Here is a 20,332-nt window from a genome sequence, read left to right on the forward strand (position 1 = left end):
TTTTATTGTGTATGTTTGTTTGCAAGTGTGCTCATGAGTGCAGGTGCTTATGGAGGCCGTAAGTGTTGGATCCCCTCGCAGGTGGAGTTACAGGTGGTGGTGAGCCATCTAATGTGGGTGTTGGGAACTGAACTAGGGTCCCCTGGAAGAGCAGCAAGGCTTTCTTGGCCACTAAATCATCTATCAACTCCATTTCTTAAAAAAAAAAAAAAATTACAGCTTTTCTTCTCTATTTCCTTTTTTCTCATCTCCCTTCTTCCCCCCCATTCTCTTTTTTTCCCTCTTTCCCTCTTATTTCTTTCTCTTTCTTCTTCCTCTCTTTGGAAACAGGGTCTTGTGTTACTCAGTCTAATATGAAACTTCTGGGGACAGATGATTCTCCTGGGGAAGTTTTTTTTCATGATGATTGGCCTGTGCACTGAAAGCTGAGCTAGCTCCTGGAAGAGAGTCAGCAAAGGAAAGAGTAAAAGGAGGGTACCTTGGTTCAAGAGAGGTGCCAGTCTGCTTGGCATATAGATGCTTACTGTATGAGAGCCACAGAGGAGGAGCCTGAGCTGCTGGGTCTCCCAGGTTCATAGTGTAAGAGAAGAAAAGCAACAAGAAGAAAGTGAAGAAAAAAAAGAATACCCCACCGCCATCACCTCTGGGTTGTAACTATAACAACTTCGCCCTCATCCTTCCTGACATACCTTATAGTCCTTGGCTGTTTAGTAGTGATTTTATTCAACATTGCAGAATCAGAAAGCCAACTGAATGATGCGTTTCTAACTGATTTGATGGCTTATTTGCTGAGATCTCCTAATATCATTTAACCTCAGGTCAGCTTTTCAGGAAAGGACCTTGTAATATTGATTTTTACTTACACATATGTGTGTGCGCCTGTGTATACCTCATAGGTACCTGCGGGGGCTAGAAAAGGGCATCGGATCCCCTGGAACTGGAATTACAGGTGATTGTGAGACACTTAGCATAGGTGCTGGTTACTAAACTCTGCTCCTCTACAAGATGAGTGAGTGCTCTTTTCCCCCTGGGGCATCTCTTTAGCCCTAGGGTCACTGTACTTTCTCCTCCGGGGAAGAAAGGAGTTGGTAAGCCTTTCTATGCATGGTGTAGTATGTCAATGGATGGGCTCTGGGTGTGGTAGCTTGAATGAAAATGGCCCCCAAAAGCTCATAGGGAGTGGCATTATTTGAAAGGATTAGGATGTGTGGTCTTGTGGGAGGAACTGCGTCAGAGGGTGTGGGCTTTGAGGTTTCAGAAGCTCAAGCCAAGCCCAGTGTCACGCTCTCTTCCTGCTGTCTGCTGATTCAGATATAGAACTCTTAGGTACCTCTCCAGCACCATGTCTGCCTGCATGATGCTATGCTTCCCACCATGATAATAATGGACTAAGTCTCTGAACTGCAAGCCAGTCCCAATTAAATGATTTCCTTTATAAGAGTTGTCATGGCTGTGGTGTCTCTTCACAGCAATAGAAATCTTAAGACACTGGGCATGGCATTTCCATGCTTACAAGTTCTGGATCTCACAAGTTCAGAACCCATGCTGCTCTTGGGATTATAAACCTTAGCTATCTGTTAGGGCAAGGCATGAACACTGGAAAAAGAACCGAGGGACAGAACTGACTTTCCAACAGTGTTGATTGCTTTTTTTTTTAATGTTTATCTGCTTTCGCTGACTTTTACTTCTAGGTCTGGTATCAGATACATACTGGTCCTCTATCTTTTGTGAATTTGTGGTACAAACTGTTTCTCAGACTCCTTCACTGATAGTTTGGGATTCAGGTGTCTCTATGCTGCTAGATTAATCTGGTTTCCAGCTTTCACAATCATGGTGTTGTTCACTTCCTGTTGTCCTAATCAGGCTTAGCTTTTAAAATAATGGCATTTCTGAAGGACAAAGAATTAGTTGCACATGCTTAATTTTCTATGTTAATCAACAAGTTTCTAAATAAAGCAGAATCTGGTATTTTTATTTTCATTTAAATTAATCACAGTCTGATTAAGACTCAGAAACCAGTATACTATATAGGATTTAATGTTAAGAATTATTAATCAGGTACATGGAGTTGTTAGCATATGACTGAGAATGCTCTAGAGATAATAACTGTTATAAAGACAGACAGAACTGTTATAAAAGCAGCTTCTTGCCAGTTCTTGGTCTAAAAGAACAAAGAAAAGTTGGAATTGCTGAAACTTGCTCTAAAAGGGGGCCTCCTGGAGCTGAATCTTGGACATCTGAGGATCCTGCTGGCTGTACGTGCTTCTGGACTGAGCTGCTGCTCTGAGGACAGGAAGAACCACGGACAGGCATCGGAGCAGCCAGGAAACAGCCAGGAGGTGCACCTTCCGCCTGTGGCCTTGAAGTCTCTTCTGAGGGCCTGTTTCACTACAGCATAAAAGAGGTCCAGCTGGCAAAGGAGACATGCTGTGTGCAGGGAGCAACCCATACACCACAGAGCCTCGGGGCTGAGAAGTTGGCTTCCTACCAACCGAGTCCACCCCTTTGGATACTCAGGATTTTCATGAGTTGTTACCTTTCTGTAAGCAAAGTCAATTCTTATTCCATAACGCTCCCCCCGCCCGTCTCCATAAAAAAGGAGACACAAGCCCAGTGACAATTGTATTCACATAGGGATATTGGAATCTCACAGTCTATTTCTGGGCAATATTGGTGATAAGTCAAATCCAGTTGGAACCCCATCTAAACATCTCGTTTCTAAACATTCTTTCGGGAAAGGGAGATGTCTCAGTAGGTTCCAAGCCCGATGACTGGAGTTCAGTCTCTGGAATCCCATAATGGGGGGAAGAGAAAACCCACTCGTGCAGGTTGTCTTTTGACCTCCACTCAGCAGTGTGAGGTCAAAAGTGTGAGTGTGAGGCACATACATTCACAGAGCTTTTTAAAAAGTGAAAGAAAATAAAAAGCTTGTTTTAGTCACTTTTCTATTGCTGTGGCAAAATGCCATGACCAAGTCAACTTAATTTGGGGCTCACAGTTCCAGCGGGTTGGAATCCATGGCCAGCATGGTAGGCAGCATGGTTCTGGGGCAGTGGTTAAGGGCTTACACCGTGATCCACAAGCGTGAGGTAGAGAGAGCTCACTGGGAATGGGGCAGGCTTCTGAACCTCAAAGCCTGTTCCCAGTGACACACCGCCTACAACGCCACCAGGTTACAGTGGCTTTCTTAAAGCCCCCACAGAATGCTTATCATAAATTTTATTACAAGTGTGGCAACTCTCATTCCTAAGAGCAGGATAAGTGGGTTCTGGCTCATGATATCCATTTATGGAAAATTTTTAAAAATTGCCAGGCTGTACATGAAAATTGTATGGCACCCCTCCCTTCCCCCCTTCCCTCTTCCTTGGAAGCATAGTTTGTCAAGTACATGACAAAGGAGCTGTGGCCATATCTCCCTCTTTCTGAGAGTTTCTTTTCTTTCTTAAAAGTCTGGTGCGTGCCTTTAATCCCAACAATCGGGAGGCAAAGGCAGTTGGGTCTACGAGTTCGAGGCCAGCCTGGTCTCCAGATATAGATAGATAGATATATAGATAGATAAAGATAGATAGATAGATAGATAGATAGATAGATAGATAGATAGATAGATAGATAGTTCCAGGACAGCCAGAGATATGCAGAGAAACCCTGTCTTAAAAAAACCAAAGCAAGGGAGGGTGGGAGTGGGAGGGAATGAGGGAGTGGGATACAGCTGGGATACAAAGTTAATAAAATGTAACTGATAAGAAAAAAATAAAATTATTAAAAAAAAAACAAAACAACCAAAGCAAACCAAAAAAAGGTTTCATGTCTTCATAGACTTTCATGTCTATAAATATTTTTCTTGTCTGTCTGTCCATGATGTTCATGCTTGGTGTCCACAGAAGCAAGAAGAGGCTATCAGAGGTCCTCAAACTGGAGTTACAGATGTTGTGAGTTGCCATATGGGTGCTGGAAAGCACACCTGGGTCCTTTGCAAGAGCGGAAAGTTCTCTTGACCACTGAGCACCTTAAGACTGTGTTTCATTTAGCTGAGGCTGGCCTTGAACTTTCCATATTGCCAAGGATGACTTTGAACTCCTAATCATCTGCCTTGGTCTCCCCAGGTCTGGATTTCAGGCATGCCTCACTATACCTGGCTTGAGTTGATACTTCCTTTGTTAGGGAACCTTAACTTCATTTTCCCATATGCTCACTAGATTTAGGTCTTCTTTTTCTGTTCTTGCATTTTGACCAGTTTTCTATTCTTTTCTTCCTATTGACTTGTAAGAATTCTTACAGTTTTTTTCTTAACATATTTGAAGTATATAGATAAGAATGGAAGTTATAACAATTCATGTCCTCACCACCCAGCCTCATCAACTCTCAGCACCATTTTAGTCAATCGGGTTGTCCTCCGGCCTCACAGCCTGCTCAGTCTGCCTGCCTCAGCCATTATGAGTGCTGTAATGTACTTCTGTGGCCTGCTCCATCCTTCTCTCTCTTGTTCCACTCCTACCATCATCAGTACCACAGTTTAGTATTCACATTCCCATGTAGTCTTTATACTGGGCAGGAGTTTGTACTCTGTGTGGCTTGTTCTTTGTTAAATTTGTGCAGTTTGAGTTGAAAATATCGTCTCTCATTATTTTTGTTTTTTTTTTAACCATGGTGTTTTCCTTTTTCAACATATGAAAGCCAAGTTTTAATGTGATCACATCAAATGTTTCTGTATGGCTTGTGCTTTTTCCCGCCATCCTCACCCCTGCCTCTCTTCTCTGTGCTCATTTTGTGAATGTATGCCTCACCTTTTAGAATGTCTATGCTCCCTTGAAGGAAAGTCCTGACTTAATGTGTCTCTGTCGATCCAGTGTCTTCCGAGTGGCAGATCCAGGTGGGCCATGGCTGGCTGTGTTTCTCTGCACATCCAGATCTCGCTGCTGTGTTCAACTGAGAGTTCCTATAGTTTCCTTTTTCCTTCTTATCATCAGTTTTCCTTTCTATTCCTTTGCCTAGGACTTACAGTACATAAATCAGTCTGTTGTAATTTACTGAAAAAATGATTAAAATGAAGAGATTTGTGCCCATAAGCCAAAGTCCAAAGATCTTTAGCTTTACTTTAGTATGTTCTTTATTTAATCATTAAGCAGATAGACATGGTTTGTTTCTTTTGTTCTTACTTCCTGCTCAGTCAGTTTTATTGTAAATCTTGTTCTCTCTTGGAAATACATGACATTTTAATAATGCAGGGGTTTTCTACCTTTATACTAGAGACATTTGGCCTGGATAATTTTTTTGTTGTGATGGTATATCAACCTGCAGATAGTTATAACCTTCTTCCTTCTTGCTCTGAGCTGTCACAGCAGAAAACAACTCCAGACATTGAGAGATGTCTCTTGAGGTATATATATATATATGTGTGTGTGTGTGTGTGTGTGTGTGTGTGCGTGTTATTACTCAAATTGATTTGATAGAAATTAATGGGCTAAATTAGAGAAGTTAAGCAGCAGGTCCTTATTCAGTTTGCTTTAGGACAAGAAGTACATGCTATAATATGAACAGAAACAGAATGGCAGCAACAGTTTAGGACCTTATCCTGGTTTATTTCTGAGTCAGAGACACTGAGTGAATAAGCTCCATAAAAGACTACAAAAGAACGGGACGCTCAAGGGTATCCTAGGTTTTACTGATAGGAACAGACTGATTGAGAGCCATAATAGCAACTCCTTTTGTTTAGGTACATTGCCAGTAATAATAGTTAATGAAAAGTTCATGTTTGACAAACTTTGAACTTATCTTTCTACAGAGCACGTGTGTGCACACGCGAGCGTGTGTGTGTGTGTATGTGTGTGTGTGTGTGTGTGTGTATGTGTCTTACCTAGTTTTATTGCTGTGAAGAGACCCCATGACCACAGAAACTTTTTTTTTTCACAGAAACTCTTATAAAGAAAAACATTTAATTAGGGCTGCCTTATAGGTTCTGAGGTTAGTCTACTGTCATCATAATGGGAAGCATGGCAGCATGCAGGCAGACATGGTACTGAACAGGTAGCTGAGAATTCAGCAGACAGCAGGGAGAGTGACAGAGTCTATCTTGGGTTTCTGAAGCCCCAAAGCTCACCCCCCCCCCCCCATGACACACTTCCTCCAACAAGGCCAGAACAATCCAACAAGGCCATGTCCTAATCCTTTCAAATAAAGCCTTTCCCTATGAGCCTGTGGGGGCTATTCTCATTCAAACCTCTACAGTGTGTTTCTCAGTAGTTTAAGTTTCTCCCCTTTATGTGATTTTTCATTTTCTTCTAACTCCAAATATTGCTGAGCTTCTCTCCTGTTATGTAGCAGGTGTCCTGCTTTCTTCTGCTGGCAGAAAACAACTTAGGAAAGAAAAGGTTTATTTTAATTCACAGTCCCAGGTTCCAGTCCATCACAGCAGGGACGTCAGGATGGCAGGAACAGCTTGTCACATCTCAACCATAGTCAAGAGCAGAGAGGAATTGATGGATGTGTCCTTACTACTCGATTCACTTTCTGCACTCTTGAAAAATTTTAATTTTATTTACAAATTATATGTAGATACGTGTGTCTTTGTGTGAGAATGTGCACATAAGTGCAAGTGCCTGCAAAGGCCAGAAGAGGGCATGGGATCCCCTGGAGCTAGAGTTAGCTGGAGTAACAGTTGCTTGTGCGGTGCCTGATGTAGGTGCGAGGAAGACTCAGGTCTTCTATAAGGGCAGTATGTGCTCTAAGTAAGCTTTCCAGCCTTACTTTTTTTCACTCATAAAAAAGTACCCAAACCCAGGGAACAGTCCTGCTTACAGTGAATGTGTGTTTTATATCAATTAGTGCAATAAAGATGAACCCCTATAGACATGCTTATTAGCCAACCAAATCTAGAGAGCCCCTCACTGAGATCCCATCCCTTCCTAGGTGATTCTAGATTGAGTCAAGTTGACAAAACAAACCATCATAGCAGGCTGCCCAAACTTCCATGTTCCCATATTATATTTTTCATTAAAATGTTATTTTAACATTTCCCTTTCATTCTTGCTACTTCTCTAAGATACACTGGCTGGGGTTTACCAAGAAGGTACATTGAGAAAGGAAGGCAGAAGTTTTGTTTTGTTTTTTAAAAAGCTACTCCAAGAGAAGGTCTCAATGACTTTCATTCTGAGTAAAGACCTGAACTGTTTGAGACAGTATCTGGCAAAAAGAATTCCACAGAAATGCAGGGAACAGCACACATAAAATAGCACAAAGATGAAAGTAAGCCTAGAATGTCTGAGACAGAGACTGGACTGATGCCAGTGTGTCTGGATCCTAAAGAATAAGCAAAGTGGGGCGGGAGATAAAGATATCCACAGAGCTGTGTAGACCCTTATGAAGATTTCAGCTACCATTCTTAGCAAAATGAGAAGTCATTGAGGTTTAAGCTGAGGGACACTTGTTAGGGCTGTGAGGTATTGGGGGTTGGTTTTATGGGTAATTTTGTGTGCAAATTTGACAGGGTTAAAGAATGTCCAGTCAGCTCATCCAAACATATTTCTGGGTGTTTCTAGTGATCTTGTGATGAGTATTTAAATCAGTATACTTAGCAAAGTAGGTCTTCCCTCACCAGGGGGCCTCAGCAGAATGAAAATGTGAAGGAAGAGTGTGTTCTCTTTTTTTGGAGCTGGGGTAATCCATTTTCTTTTGGCCTTTGGGTGAGCTATCTGGGGCAGTGCTAGAGAGCTGGCCCTGGTGGTGTGGAGCCAGTGAAGAGGTTGGTCCTGCAGATTCAAAGCTGCAGGATCTCCACGACATAGGATAACAGGATATCTGAGAGGAGTCCTAGTGAGGATCCTGTATTGACAGTGTAGCAGAAGCCAGAGGCCTCGAAGCAGAACCTATGCAAGTAAAGATGTGTGGACAAAAGGGTGTACTGTGTTACATACCATAATGTGCTTCCTCAGAGAGATGGGTTTTTATTTTATTTTATTTTTTTAATTAAAAAAATTCCACGGAGGTGAGGTTGCAAGGGTGGAGGGCAGAAGAGCTGGCGGGCTAACCAACTGAACTCCCACCAAGGCCCAAATCCAGAACTTTGAATTGACCCACCCTAACATCTACCTCATCTTAAGCACCACCAGATGGAGAGGAACAGCCTGATAAGGGTAGCCTGCCCTGCTACCTAAGGCCATGGTGAAGTCCCAGCCTGTGCTGCAGCTGAGGGACATGTCTGGCTCCATGGCCACACAGAAGCAGAGGTCTGTGTGGATGTCCATGGTTCATATTACCACCAAAGGCCATGCAGACCTCTCTGGTCAAGGCTGGTGCTGCCTGGGACCATGTTGATGCCCAGGGGCTGTGTAGAGCTGGCCCCACCCCTCATTAGCTGTGGCCCTGGGAGAGCTGTGTTTTCCCCACCTCTCTCTCCCACCCCCCTGCACCACACCTGGACAGCACAGTAGAATTGGCCCTGGCCCTGGCCCTGGTGGTGGGAATACCTGTGAGTTGGCCCCTAGGGTATAAGAGCCCCTTCCCCTTGCTAGCACTTGGGTAAGTTAGCCAGGACAGTGCTGGAGCAGGAAATGTGGGTACAGGAGAGCTGGTGGACTAACCAATTTAGCAACACCCAGGTCCAGGCCCAGGGCTTTGAATTGGCCCATCCCAATATCTACCCCATCTAAGTAGTACTGGAGCTCATGAAGGGGTTGGTCCAGCAGATTGAAAGCTGCAGGATCTCCATGACACAGGACAATAATAGGATATCTTAGAGGAGTCCTGGTGTTGATAGTGTAGCAGAAGCAAGCGGACTCAACCCAGACCACCTCATTGCAGTGAACATAGGCAAGTAAAGAGGTGTGGAGAGAAGGGTGTGCTGTATGACACACTGTGGAGTATTGCACCTCCCATGGAAAGATGTGTGTTTTTTTTAAATTTTTAATTAAAAAAATTCTTTTAGGGAGAGGTGCAAGAGCGGCAGACACATACAAAGGGTTGGAGAGATGAGTGGGTTTGGGGTGCATGATGTTAAATTCAGAAAGAATCAAAAAAAAAAAAAACCTGTCTTGGAAAGTGGGTGTATGACACATGCTTTTCGTTCTGGCACTCCAGAGGCAGGCAGATCCCTGTGAGTTCAAGGCCAGCTAGAGCTACATAGTGAGACCCCAACCCCAAACAAACAAAAAACAAAAACAGGTGTCCCTCTTAGCCCACTTGTCTGAAGATAAGCTGCCCCATAACTCCGTGACAGGGAGAAGAGAGAACCTCAAAAAACAGCAAGAGTAAAACTTTCCATCGTAAAGTTACTGCTGTTTATAGTTTGTCCCACTGTTTAAGGAGACCACGCTCCAGACTCATGGAGCATGGAGCTCACCTGGCGACTCCAACTGAAAGCTCAGTACTTTGTCTAGTTGGTTTCTGCTGGATGGTGTGAATGCCCGATTTAACGATGTCTTCTACAAATGCTATTTGTTCTTTTATTTGGAAGCCTCACCCGAGGGGATACAGCTGTTGCTAGGACTCTCTCTAGCAGGAGCTCCAGGGGGCTGCCTCAGTGGAGCTTTGCCAGTTGATTTTTGCTGAGCGTTTTAAGCATTCATTTTCTTTTTCTTTTTTCCTACCTATCAATCATCTGTCTGTCTGTCTGTCTACCTACCTATCACTTCTCACTTACTGTTTATTCCTTTACTTTAGGCATACTATGCATGTAATAAACTCATTCATTCAAAACTGAAAGTATGGCTATCATAGACCATCCTCTGGACCACATTCAACACTATTTTCTGAGGTGGAAACATCAAGAGAACTGCATGTTTGGTGATGGCAATATCAGTAGTTGTTTGGGTGATTTCATTCTATAGAAACCTATAGACATCCCAATAGGAATGCTAAATAGGCAGCTAGCTATACAAGACTAGAGCTGGAGGGAAGCAAGGTCTGGCAATCATGTGGAGATGGTTTATGAGGTCATGAGACTGGATGACACGGTCAGGTGAATATTAACAATGAGTCCAGTGATTGAGTTTAGAGAGTCATCAGTGTCTAGTGGTTGGAGTTGAATAGTAATCAGCAAAAAAAGAGTTTCAAGAAGAGGTACATACTCAAGAAGACAAGACAAAACAAAAACCTGTAAGCTGTGTGCTTGATGCTGCAGATATTCAATACTAACCCAGAACATGAATGCTGTTCAATACATTTTTCAATGCATGATTGTTAGTTATGACAAGTGAACACCAGTGCAATTTACAGGGAGGCAGGATGATCTTTACTTATCTTCACAGGAACTTAAACTATTAAAAAAAAAACAAAAAACAACAAAACCTAGGGCTCGGTGTGTAGCTCAGTCAAGGTCCTGGGGTTCACCACTACCACAATCACCGATAAAACAAAGAAAACAGTTACACTTAGAAGGCAGTGAGGTTACCACCAGAAAAGAACCATGAGCTTAAAGCTCAGTTTTCAGGAGTGGGTTAGAAAAGCGTTACTCAGTGGGTATTAGGCCACACGACCCAAGGTCTCTCACATCTTAGACATTACTATTCAGATGCTGAATTCAAATGTGTTTATACATAGGCTTGGGACAAGTATAGCCAAGACTGTTCCCAGGGAAATCTTCAACGGGTGTGTTTCAATGGCATGTTTATTAAACAAATGTTCATGTCAGCTTTTCACAACAGCAACAAATGTTATTCCACATCAAGTCTTTCTTACTGAGGAAAAAAGACAATCACAACATTGATGGATTTGGATTACTTTTTCATGTTTTCTGGGGGGGGGGTGGTAAAACTTGTGGCCTCACTTCTTTTCCTCTTTCTCTGACTTCATTTTCTTTACCTCTTCTCTGGCCACATGTCCCCGAAAGGCTGCTTGGATTTTGAGAGCAGCATGCTCCTCCTTTTCTCTTTCTTCCTCAGTAGACTCCTCCTTCATTGAAAAGAGAGAAAGTGAGAGACTTTCCCAGAATGCTGTATTTTTGATGCCACGGAAATGAATTTATAGAATTAACCAATTTACAGATGCAACTCTTTGAAGTCTGTTGTTTCCTGGAGGATTTTATACATTGTCATATTTGTATGTGCACCAATGGCTACATGCCAAAAGAGCAGGAATTCAGCTTACTGCTTTTTAATATGTTTTAATAAAGATCATCGCCAACTTCTCTTTTCTTGTTCCTGGATAGTACTTGGTTTAAGTTTCCTGAGAAATCCCATTGGTTTAGGGTAGGGAAGCGAGAAAGAACCCTTGAAGTACAGCCCCCTTCCATCTAACCCTAGCTTATCGGGACTCATCAGGACTGGCTGCATTGTCCTCTGTGGCCTGGCAAGGCTGCTCCCCCCTCAGGGGAAGGTGGTCAAAGAGCTCTGAGTTCATGTCAGAGACATCCCCTTGTTCCCCTTACTAAGGAACTCACTTGGATACTGAGCTGCCATGGGCTACATCTGAGCAGGGGTTCTAGGTTCTATCCATGAATTATCCTTGGTTGGAGTATCAATCTTAGAAAAGACCCCTGTACCCAGATATTTTGGTACTGTTGCTCTTTTATAAGCCATTATGAGTTCATATTAGGGTCTCATTGATTTTTAATTTCAGATTCACTTGCCTGTACTTGAGAATCATCTCAAAGAATTTTATGCTGGTCTATTTGTATTTAAAAGTTTAAGAGCTAAATTCACTTCACTGTTTGTAATGGAGGGAACTGAACAGCTCAAAGGTCTGTCAATAGGTGACTGAGTGACTAAATCACTGGTGAATGACATCAGCACAATGGAAGACAATGGTCATGTCCCTGCCATTCAAACTGAACAAAATTACATATGAAATAAGAGCTTAGAAAAGAGTACCCAGATGTGTTGTTCATGGGGAAAGTAGCTGTAAAGCACTGCAATTAGCATGGTCTTGTTTTAAAACGAAAAACAAATCTGTCTCCATGTAAATGTACTCATACATAGAGAAAATTTGGGTGTGTAAACATTCACAAAGACACAGAGACACACACAACCTACAACAATGGTTACTTCTTTAGAAGCAAAATTTGGAGAGGTGAAATGTTTCATTTTAGATAGCAAACATTGCTAACTGAGAGATGAAGACATGGAAAGGAACTCAAAGGTTTGAACTCTGACAGTGTACAGATTTAATTATTTTACACAAAGCCCAGTCTTTCTTAGTTTGGACTACAAAGATTACAGAAAATGATGTGCGGTATTTGTTTTAGCATAATGTGCTGTGTTTGTAAATATTTAACTGGTTCTACAGAGAAATAATAGAATAAAACAACATTGCCCTCCTAAAACACCACCAAAACTCTGGGTTGTAGTTTCCCTTAGTCTCAATACTGATCAATGGCTGATTTTGAGTTATCAAAATCATGTTGCATTGGGCACAATTATCTCCAAGTGATGGCTTTAGTACAGCACTGAATAGATATAGGTAGTATCTTTGAGGGTGAACTTCCCCATTTCTGGGTGTCTTGGATATAGCCTGTTAAGGCAGGCAAGCATTTCTACAGAAGGCATTGCTTGGAACATGAGTAAGCCATACCATGTAAGGCCATTGTATTTGATGTAATATAATTGTTTTCCCTTTTGTTATCTCTAACCTTTGCCTTTGTGTGGTGGTAACACAGCAAGTAGTGGAGAAAGTCCCAAAGCAGAATAGCAATCTGAGAGATAAGAGGAGGCTCCAAGTTCATATGCCTCTTTCCCATGGAAAGATTTTCTGGTCTAGATTTTTAAAGGGAAGAGCGAGTTTTAAAAAATAATCTGTCAGTTTGTCACTGATATTAATTATATAGAAAGCAAAATTCTGTTTTCAAGAACATAGCCAATATGTTGATATATATTTTGAGCACAGCTTTAAACTTAGTGATGATATTGTGTGTAGTAATACAAAAGTAAATGAAAACTACTACATACAAAGACAGTAACTGGTGTTTCTTCTCGCCCAGACTTGCCCGTTTCTTTTTCACATATCTCAGATTGTTCTTGCTCCTAGGAAGATAGGAGAGGGTCACAGAGGCACATTGTTTTGAAGTTAGCAAACTCTTGGACCATGCTGCTTACGAGAAACTGGAAGGTAAAGTATTGAGAAGCAGAAGGAATTAAATATATTTGTCTTTTCAAAAATTATTTATTTATTCATTTTACATCCTGATTGCAGGCCCTTTTCCTCTCCTCCCAGGCCCCCAATATATTTGTCTTTTAACAAGAATTTGTCTTGGAAATAAAAGGAGGTGAACAAAAAACTCAGGAGATAAACCACTGTCTCACTATAGGCTGATGAGGCTTGGTAATAAATCTTGAAGACAGTATGAAAAAAAGTGTTTTTACAATAACAATAAAATAAAAGTTATTGCATTCCACAGTATAAAGCCAGGTTGTCTTTTTAATGATAAGTATAGATTAAAAATTAGGTAAATATTTCAGAAGAGAAGGGGATTTGAGGAGGGTGGGTTAGTAGAGGAAGTATAGGAGCAAAGCACCTTAAGTATATGCATGAAAACGTCAATCATTATTTCAATTACTGTATAATAATACATTAAATCAAGGAAGTGAGTTTCTCTTTGGATAAAGATATATGTATAAAGAAGTAGCCAGCTCCGTCGATTCTGCCGTGGCTAGTGTAGCCTTCTACCAGACAGAGGCACTACTACAGCACTGCCTTTAGGGAGTGCCTTAAATATATAAAATAGAAATTTGAGGTTATGTAAGTGGAGAACATAAGACCTTGGAAACCAAAAGGAAAAGAAAGACCTTGAATTTTCTATGTGACACAAGGACATACATTTTCTTTCCTTATTGGTTTTTCAAGACAGGGTTTCTCTGTGTGGCCCAGGCTGGCCTGTAATTCACTCTGCAGACCAGGCTGGCCTAGAACTCAGAGATCTGCCTGTTGGAATTAAAGAGATTAAAGGCGTGTGCCACCACCAATTGGCAAAATAATATTTTTAGCATTATCTCTTTAATTTCAATAAAAACCAAAGCCAAACTCCATCATCTGGTAAGACTAGAAATGAATGGAACAGCCTCAGAGATGCAGGTGCAAATGGACGCATATTCACTTTGGAAAGCAGAGTGACAGCTTCTACAAAAACATTCTCCAAAGCTGTTGGAGAACATTAAATTTTGTACTTTGTTAATGTCTCTTGTATAACGTGAGAAAATGACATTTTCACTGTTCTCTACAGTAGTGCTCTAAAAAAATTAATTTACTGTCTTTTTTGTTTTGAGACAGTGTTTCTCTGGGTAGCCCTGGCTTTCCTGGAACTCACTCTGTAGACCAGGCTGGCCTAGAACTCAGAGATCTGCCTGCCTCTGCCTTCCGAGTGCTGGGATTAAAGGTGTGTGCCACCACGGCCAAGTAAATTTTTTGTGGTCTTTAGGGTGATGATTATATATTATTTTTATATAGGTTTTACTGCTATTCATACTGACATTGAGCCTTTGGGCTCAGGTGATCCTCCTGCCTCAGCCGCTTCAGTGGCTTGGAATTACAGAGTCATGCCATTGAACCCAGATAGTTGTTGTTGCTGGTTTTTGTTTTTGTTTTGTTTTGTTTTTCCTTTCAAATTTTAAAGTTATCTGCAAATGACTTTGGAGGAATTCTGCTAAAATTTAATCTTTAATTTGGATATATGGGGTCTAGTTTGAGACTAATTTTATCAGGTTTCCAGTTGCTGCCAATGATGCTAACCCCACATAAGCTTTCTCAACCAATGATTCCTCATGCCAAGCACAAAGCAGAGAATGTACTGACTTCCAAGGATGGCACAAAACCAGAATCCTATTAGATGTGAAAGCAAGACACCGATTTTTTACATGTAATGTGTGCCTTCAAATTAGGACAGTTTGGGTTAAGAAAGGCTATCTTTGAGAATACTATTTATGAGAAAGAAAAGTTCAGTCACTAAAGAGATTAACTTTGCAGAAAAACTCTATTATTAGTTTTAATTCAAAATAGGTTTTTTTTGTAATATGTAAGTGAAAAAGTTAGAATAATAGTGTTTTATTTTATAAGATATAATTCATGACTTGTGATGCTCAATAAAGTTTAAATTCATGCTAAGTATTGGTATTCAGATATTTTAGATGATTATTTCTCAGCATAAAAAGGTTAAATAAGTTATTTTTATAGTACTTGATACACTTCTCAAAAATTGGGAGAGAACAAAATGATTTTTATACACAGAAAACACCAGCCCAATCCCATCGCCTCACGAGACTGTACCTTGAACGTGTGCTTGTTATAGTAGCGGTCGTCCAGCTTAGCGCCCCATTCTGCTGGGTCAAAGCTGGTTTCTAAACAACAAAAACAATTTTGTACTTATTTTGTGCTCATTAAAGTGAACCTACAGCAATGCAGGAACAAAGCTTCTTGTTTCAAATCATAGGTTCTTTATGGGCAGTTGAAAATCTTACTGAAACGTCATAGCCTAGTGCTGTAGACATAAACAATTATGAACTATAAGGGCCAGCTTAACACAGAACAAGTCCTGAAGCTCAATTACACAAACACTAAGCACCTTCATAACTTCTGCCTTCGTAACACTCGTAATGGGAGAGAGAACAAAGGTCAGTATTTTAAATAAACAGACACTTAAAACATGTATTAGCAAATGCAAAAAATATATAAAATACATACTAAAGAATCAGGATGTTTGGAAAAGTGAAAAATAAGGGAGAATTTTAAAAAAAGACACATTATTATGTAGACAGTCAATATAGACAACTATTTCCATCCTAAGATAATTTTAACTGTTCATCATGAAAAATTATAAACGCCCAAAGTAGAATGTTCTAACAAACCCCATGTCCACATAACCTAGAAATTATAATTATCAACTCTCATTTCATCATTTATCTATACATTTTTTCTGGCTATTTACAAGCTAGCACCAAGCATCTTATTAATTTATCTATAGATATATAAATATGAACCTTTAAAATATCAGCATGTGCCATTATATCTAAAATATTAACAATTCCTGCAATCCTATATCTAGCTAGCTATCCAAAATTTCCCCATTGTCTAATAAAATTATTTATCTTGATCATATCAGAGCCTCAAAATGGACATATAATGCCTTTTGTTATGTCTTTTTAATAATATTTAGTGGAAAATCCATCACCACCTTATTTTTTTGTGCAATTTATTTGTTGATGAAATTGGGCCAGTTTTCTTTTGGAATTTTCCAGGGCAGATATTTCTGACTGTCTCCACAGGGGATTGTTACAGGGTCATTTGCCCTTGAATTCCCTGTAGACTAGTAGTTAGAGCTGCAGGTTTCATTTGATTTAGGTTTAATTTTTTTTTTTTTTGGCAAGAACACTTGAGTGGTAGTGCTACTTAATCATCTCAAAAGACAAATCATATCCTGTTCTATTTTAAAATAATTTTTATGGGCTCCTGATGATTTTTCCTTAACTTATGTAGGGTTATAAAATAGTAATGTTCAAATTAATCGGTACTTCTTTTGGGGTAGAATTGATAAACAGTCAACGATTTGGTTATGCTGAAACAAGGCTCTTACAAGAAAGGAAGGTCAAAGATTTGATTCCTTTACCAGCTTCAAAATAACCAGGTGGTTCCCAGTACCTGCTTATGGTGACCTGACAATGATGAGTTCTGTGTTCTTAGTTCAGTATTATGAGCTCACAAATATTTGGCAACTTGGGTGAATTCAGGTCCACTTATTTTTATTCTTTTTCATGATCTTCTATTTGTCCAAAATTTGGTCAGTGGTAGCTTATTCAGGTGTTCAAATGCTTCTTAGGCCTTTGCAAGCAACCCTAGAAATCATTCTGCAAGTCTGGTTCATGGGACATGGTATTCAGAGATGATAACTTAGGGTTAGATGCTTTTGAGGTTTCAAAAATGTATGGAGCCAGAAACTACTTTCATTTAAAAATTGTGCGTGGGTACATGTGTGTGTGTGCATCTCTCTCCCTTCCACCATGTGGGTCTTGGAAGTTGAACTCCAGGCTTCTGGCTTTTCAGCATTTGCCTTCACTCTCTGAGATACTTTCATTTTAAAAGAGAAAGGATCACTCTGGTATCTTAAAATTCAAGTTCAAGATTACAGAATTTTATTAAACTACATAAAAAGTTTTTGCACTCTAAATTTTATTCTCAGTACTAGCATACTTACTTGATTCATTCTTTAATATACAGTTACAGAGTTTCCAGAATAATTCTACATATTAGTCAACTTTCATCACTATCACAAATACCCGAGATAAATCAGCTTAAAAGAGGAAATGTATATTGTGGTTCACAGTGGTAGAGGTATTAAAGGTTGATTTGCCTTGTTGTTTGAGCTAGTGAAAGAATAAAAAAAAAAAAAAAAAAAAAAAAGCAAGCAAGCAAAAAACAAAAAAACAAAACAAAACAAAACAAAACACCAACTATGTATATTTTGGTTGTTTTCCCAAATGATATAATGAAAGTCTAGAGGTGGAAATTCTGGACTAAAGGTTAAATAAATATGTAATTTTGTCAGATACTGCAGAAATCCATCCTTTTCAATTGTATTTTACATCTCCAGTGGATGGGTATGAGGGCTTATTTCTCTAAGCCTTATCTGCTAACCATACTGTCACATTTTTGGCTTTCTGGCAGTATGATAGCGCAGTGGTTGTTGGTCGGTCATTGTAATTTCTTCCGTTTTGTTTTGTTTTGTTTTAACATGTATTTGTGTGTGTGCCTATGGAAATAAAGAAGTCAGAGCCCCTGGAACTCTAGCTACAGGCAGTTGTGAGCTTCCAGGGGTGGGTGCTGCTATCTGAACTTGGGTCCTCTGGAAGAGCAAAAGTGCTCTTAACCCCTAAGCCATCTCCATATCCCCAGTTGAGTATAATTTTGATTAGAATTGTTGTTATTATGGGCCAATTTGAGTAATTTTCATGTTAAGGGCTACTTGTGTTTACTTCTGTGAATTGTTTGTTGCTATCTCTTGGTATAAATGTGTTAAACATGCCATTTTTACAAGCTCTTTATTAGCTTTATTAACTAAATGGGATGTAAATTATGAGCATTTTCTTTTCTGTTATCTGTTTGTTTTCTTCATGGTGCTTTGTTACATACAAGTTTACTTTTTATGCTGTCAATTTTGTCAATCTGTTCTATCAACCTTGTTGCATTTGAGTTTGAAAAAATGAAGGGACCTTAGCAAGATGTCTTCTTAAGTGATGGATTTTATTTTCTCCTAGCATCTAAATGATTTCTTTCTTCTTTAGTATTTAAATTTGGAATCAATATATAATTTATTTGGGTGTGTGACATAAAGAACTGATACAATTTTGTTTTCTCATTTTTATCTCAATATCATTTAAGAAGTCCATTTTCTTCTAATGATTGGAGATAGCATTTACATTGTATATTAACAGGTTTTCTGTCACAAAAAATAAGACTAATATCCAACTGTGAAAAATGGTGGCAAGGGAATTCTTGCAGTGTGGGAGCCTGGACATTGTGGACTTAGAGAAGTCCATAGCGATTTATTTTGCCTTAATTGGGAAGGCTAAGGCTTTATACTGTATTAGTTTGTAGTTCACCTTTAGCTGACATGGGTGGACGTGGGTGTGGTGGTTAAATTGTTTTTCAAATGGCTTTAGCCATTTGTTTATGAGAGAACTAGTATTCTGAAGCTGTTAGTCATCAATTGTTTTTATTACTATGACCTGGTAACAATGACTCAAATTTTTTTAATGGTATGTTCCTAAGTTCTAAAATTAAGCAAATAATGACAGATTTTTACTTCATGAATTTGTAAAATTTATGTTCTCAAAAACCACTACTTTTAGTCCAATGATTTACTAGCTTTTCACCCCTAATGCTGAGACTGTGCAGTAAATATTCAACCTGACTGGATATGGGACAGACCAACAGTAGTCAGGAAACTGGTGGAAATTTTGAGTTTTTCAAAGGCAGGATCATAGGGGCAGGGGGTGGAGCAGTTCAGTGTGCATGGGAATTGTTTTGATTCCGGCCTTGTTCTGGGTTTCCTCTCTCTGTAAAATGATTTATGAAGGAACGTTTGTTTGCTTGGGAATATTTCTAGTCTTCTTTGCACAAAGTAATGATGATGAAGCTTATATGATTGTTCCATGGAAGAGCAGATTTTTAGCACAAACACGATTATAATCATTCCCTTTTGACCACTGGGCCAGATCCTCATAGTCATGAATCGTTAAGGCTGGGAGTTGGAAAGGAAGTGTAGGAACTTCACACTGGCTTGAAATCAAAGGGTTACTGTTAGCATGATGGGACTCTGCAGGATGGGAGCGGGAGAGTATATAGATGGACACTACCTTCCCCAGCTGGCAATTCACTTGCCAGAGAAGAGGGTTTCTATGCCTTTGTTGAAGAAGTTTCATATACCCCAGTGAAAACCAATTTATTTAATCTAAGGAGTGCTGAATTATTTTTATAACACTTATAATACTTTCAATTGAGAAGAATCAAAATTTAAAGAAAACTACAAATTATCTTCTCAGGAAGCACAGGCAGTCAGCTAGCGGGGATGCATGAGAACAGGTCCACATCATTCCACACTACGTACATGAGGAATACAGTGAGAGTGGCCCGGGAAGTGAACTGGCATGTACCGTTTCAAACGTAAGAACTATATATGAAGCCACTTGCGTCATAAAGGCTTTCTTCACAATGACCATGATCTTAAGTTATCCTTTTTCTGTGTATATGTGTATGTTTTCTTGCTCCCATGTGTGTGGGTGCGTGCGTGAACATGTGTGTGTGTCCCTTGAGGGCGTGCGGACAATGTGTTTGCATGTGTACAGAGGTCACAGGCTGAAGACATGTATATTCCTCAGCCTTAACTTCTACCACAACGAAATGCTTAGTTTACTTAAAAATTCCTATGTTTTTTTTTTAGAAGCGCTTACTCTCTCTTTTCTCTAGAAGGTTCTCAAAGTATGCTGCGGCAAAAGCTGGTATATTGTCCGGCTGCTCCCTCAGAATCTCCCGTGTCAGCCCTTCAAGAAGATTTCCAAATCCTTGTGGAATTCGGTAGTGGGTGTTGGAGAAAGGAATCGACATTTCCTTGGAAAGAATTGCCTACGGTACCTAAAGATTCGGTAAAAAGTGTCTAATTTAAATTATATAATCACAACTACCTCACAACTCAAATTAATTCTCAAATACACATATTTTTGACTTTAAAAAGAAAAAAATTCACACAGTCCATGCCTGGTGATCTCAGTACACCTTAATGAAATCCCTGCAAACCACACTGTGGAAGGAGAGAACTGATTCCCCAAACTGTTCTGACTTCCATGGGCAGGCTGTATCACTGAGACTGCACCCATACACACACACACACACACACACACACACACACACACACACACACACA

The 20,332-nt window shown here is 39.9% G+C and overlaps 1 protein-coding gene across 1 annotated transcript in view; it reads right to left on the reverse strand.

Moving 5' to 3' along the window:
* Positions 1-10,435: 10,435 nt before the first annotated feature.
* The window catches only part of Spa17 (sperm autoantigenic protein 17), an 11,380-nt gene continuing 1,483 nt past the window's right edge, over positions 10,436-20,332 (reverse strand). The window contains exons 2-5 of the mRNA XM_055622178.1: positions 19,863-20,043; positions 15,187-15,257; positions 12,876-12,950; positions 10,436-10,884 (exon numbers count right to left, since the gene is read on the reverse strand). Coding sequence (XP_055478153.1) covers positions 10,756-10,884; positions 12,876-12,950; positions 15,187-15,257; positions 19,863-20,016 — 429 coding nt within the window. The 5' untranslated portion in view covers positions 20,017-20,043 and the 3' untranslated portion in view covers positions 10,436-10,755. The remainder of the gene's footprint in view (positions 10,885-12,875; positions 12,951-15,186; positions 15,258-19,862; positions 20,044-20,332) is intronic.

Source organism: Psammomys obesus, unplaced genomic scaffold (assembly GCF_907164565.1).
Source record: "Psammomys obesus unplaced genomic scaffold, mPsaObe1.curated_primary_1811, whole genome shotgun sequence".
Classification (NCBI taxonomy): Eukaryota; Metazoa; Chordata; class Mammalia; order Rodentia; family Muridae; genus Psammomys; species Psammomys obesus.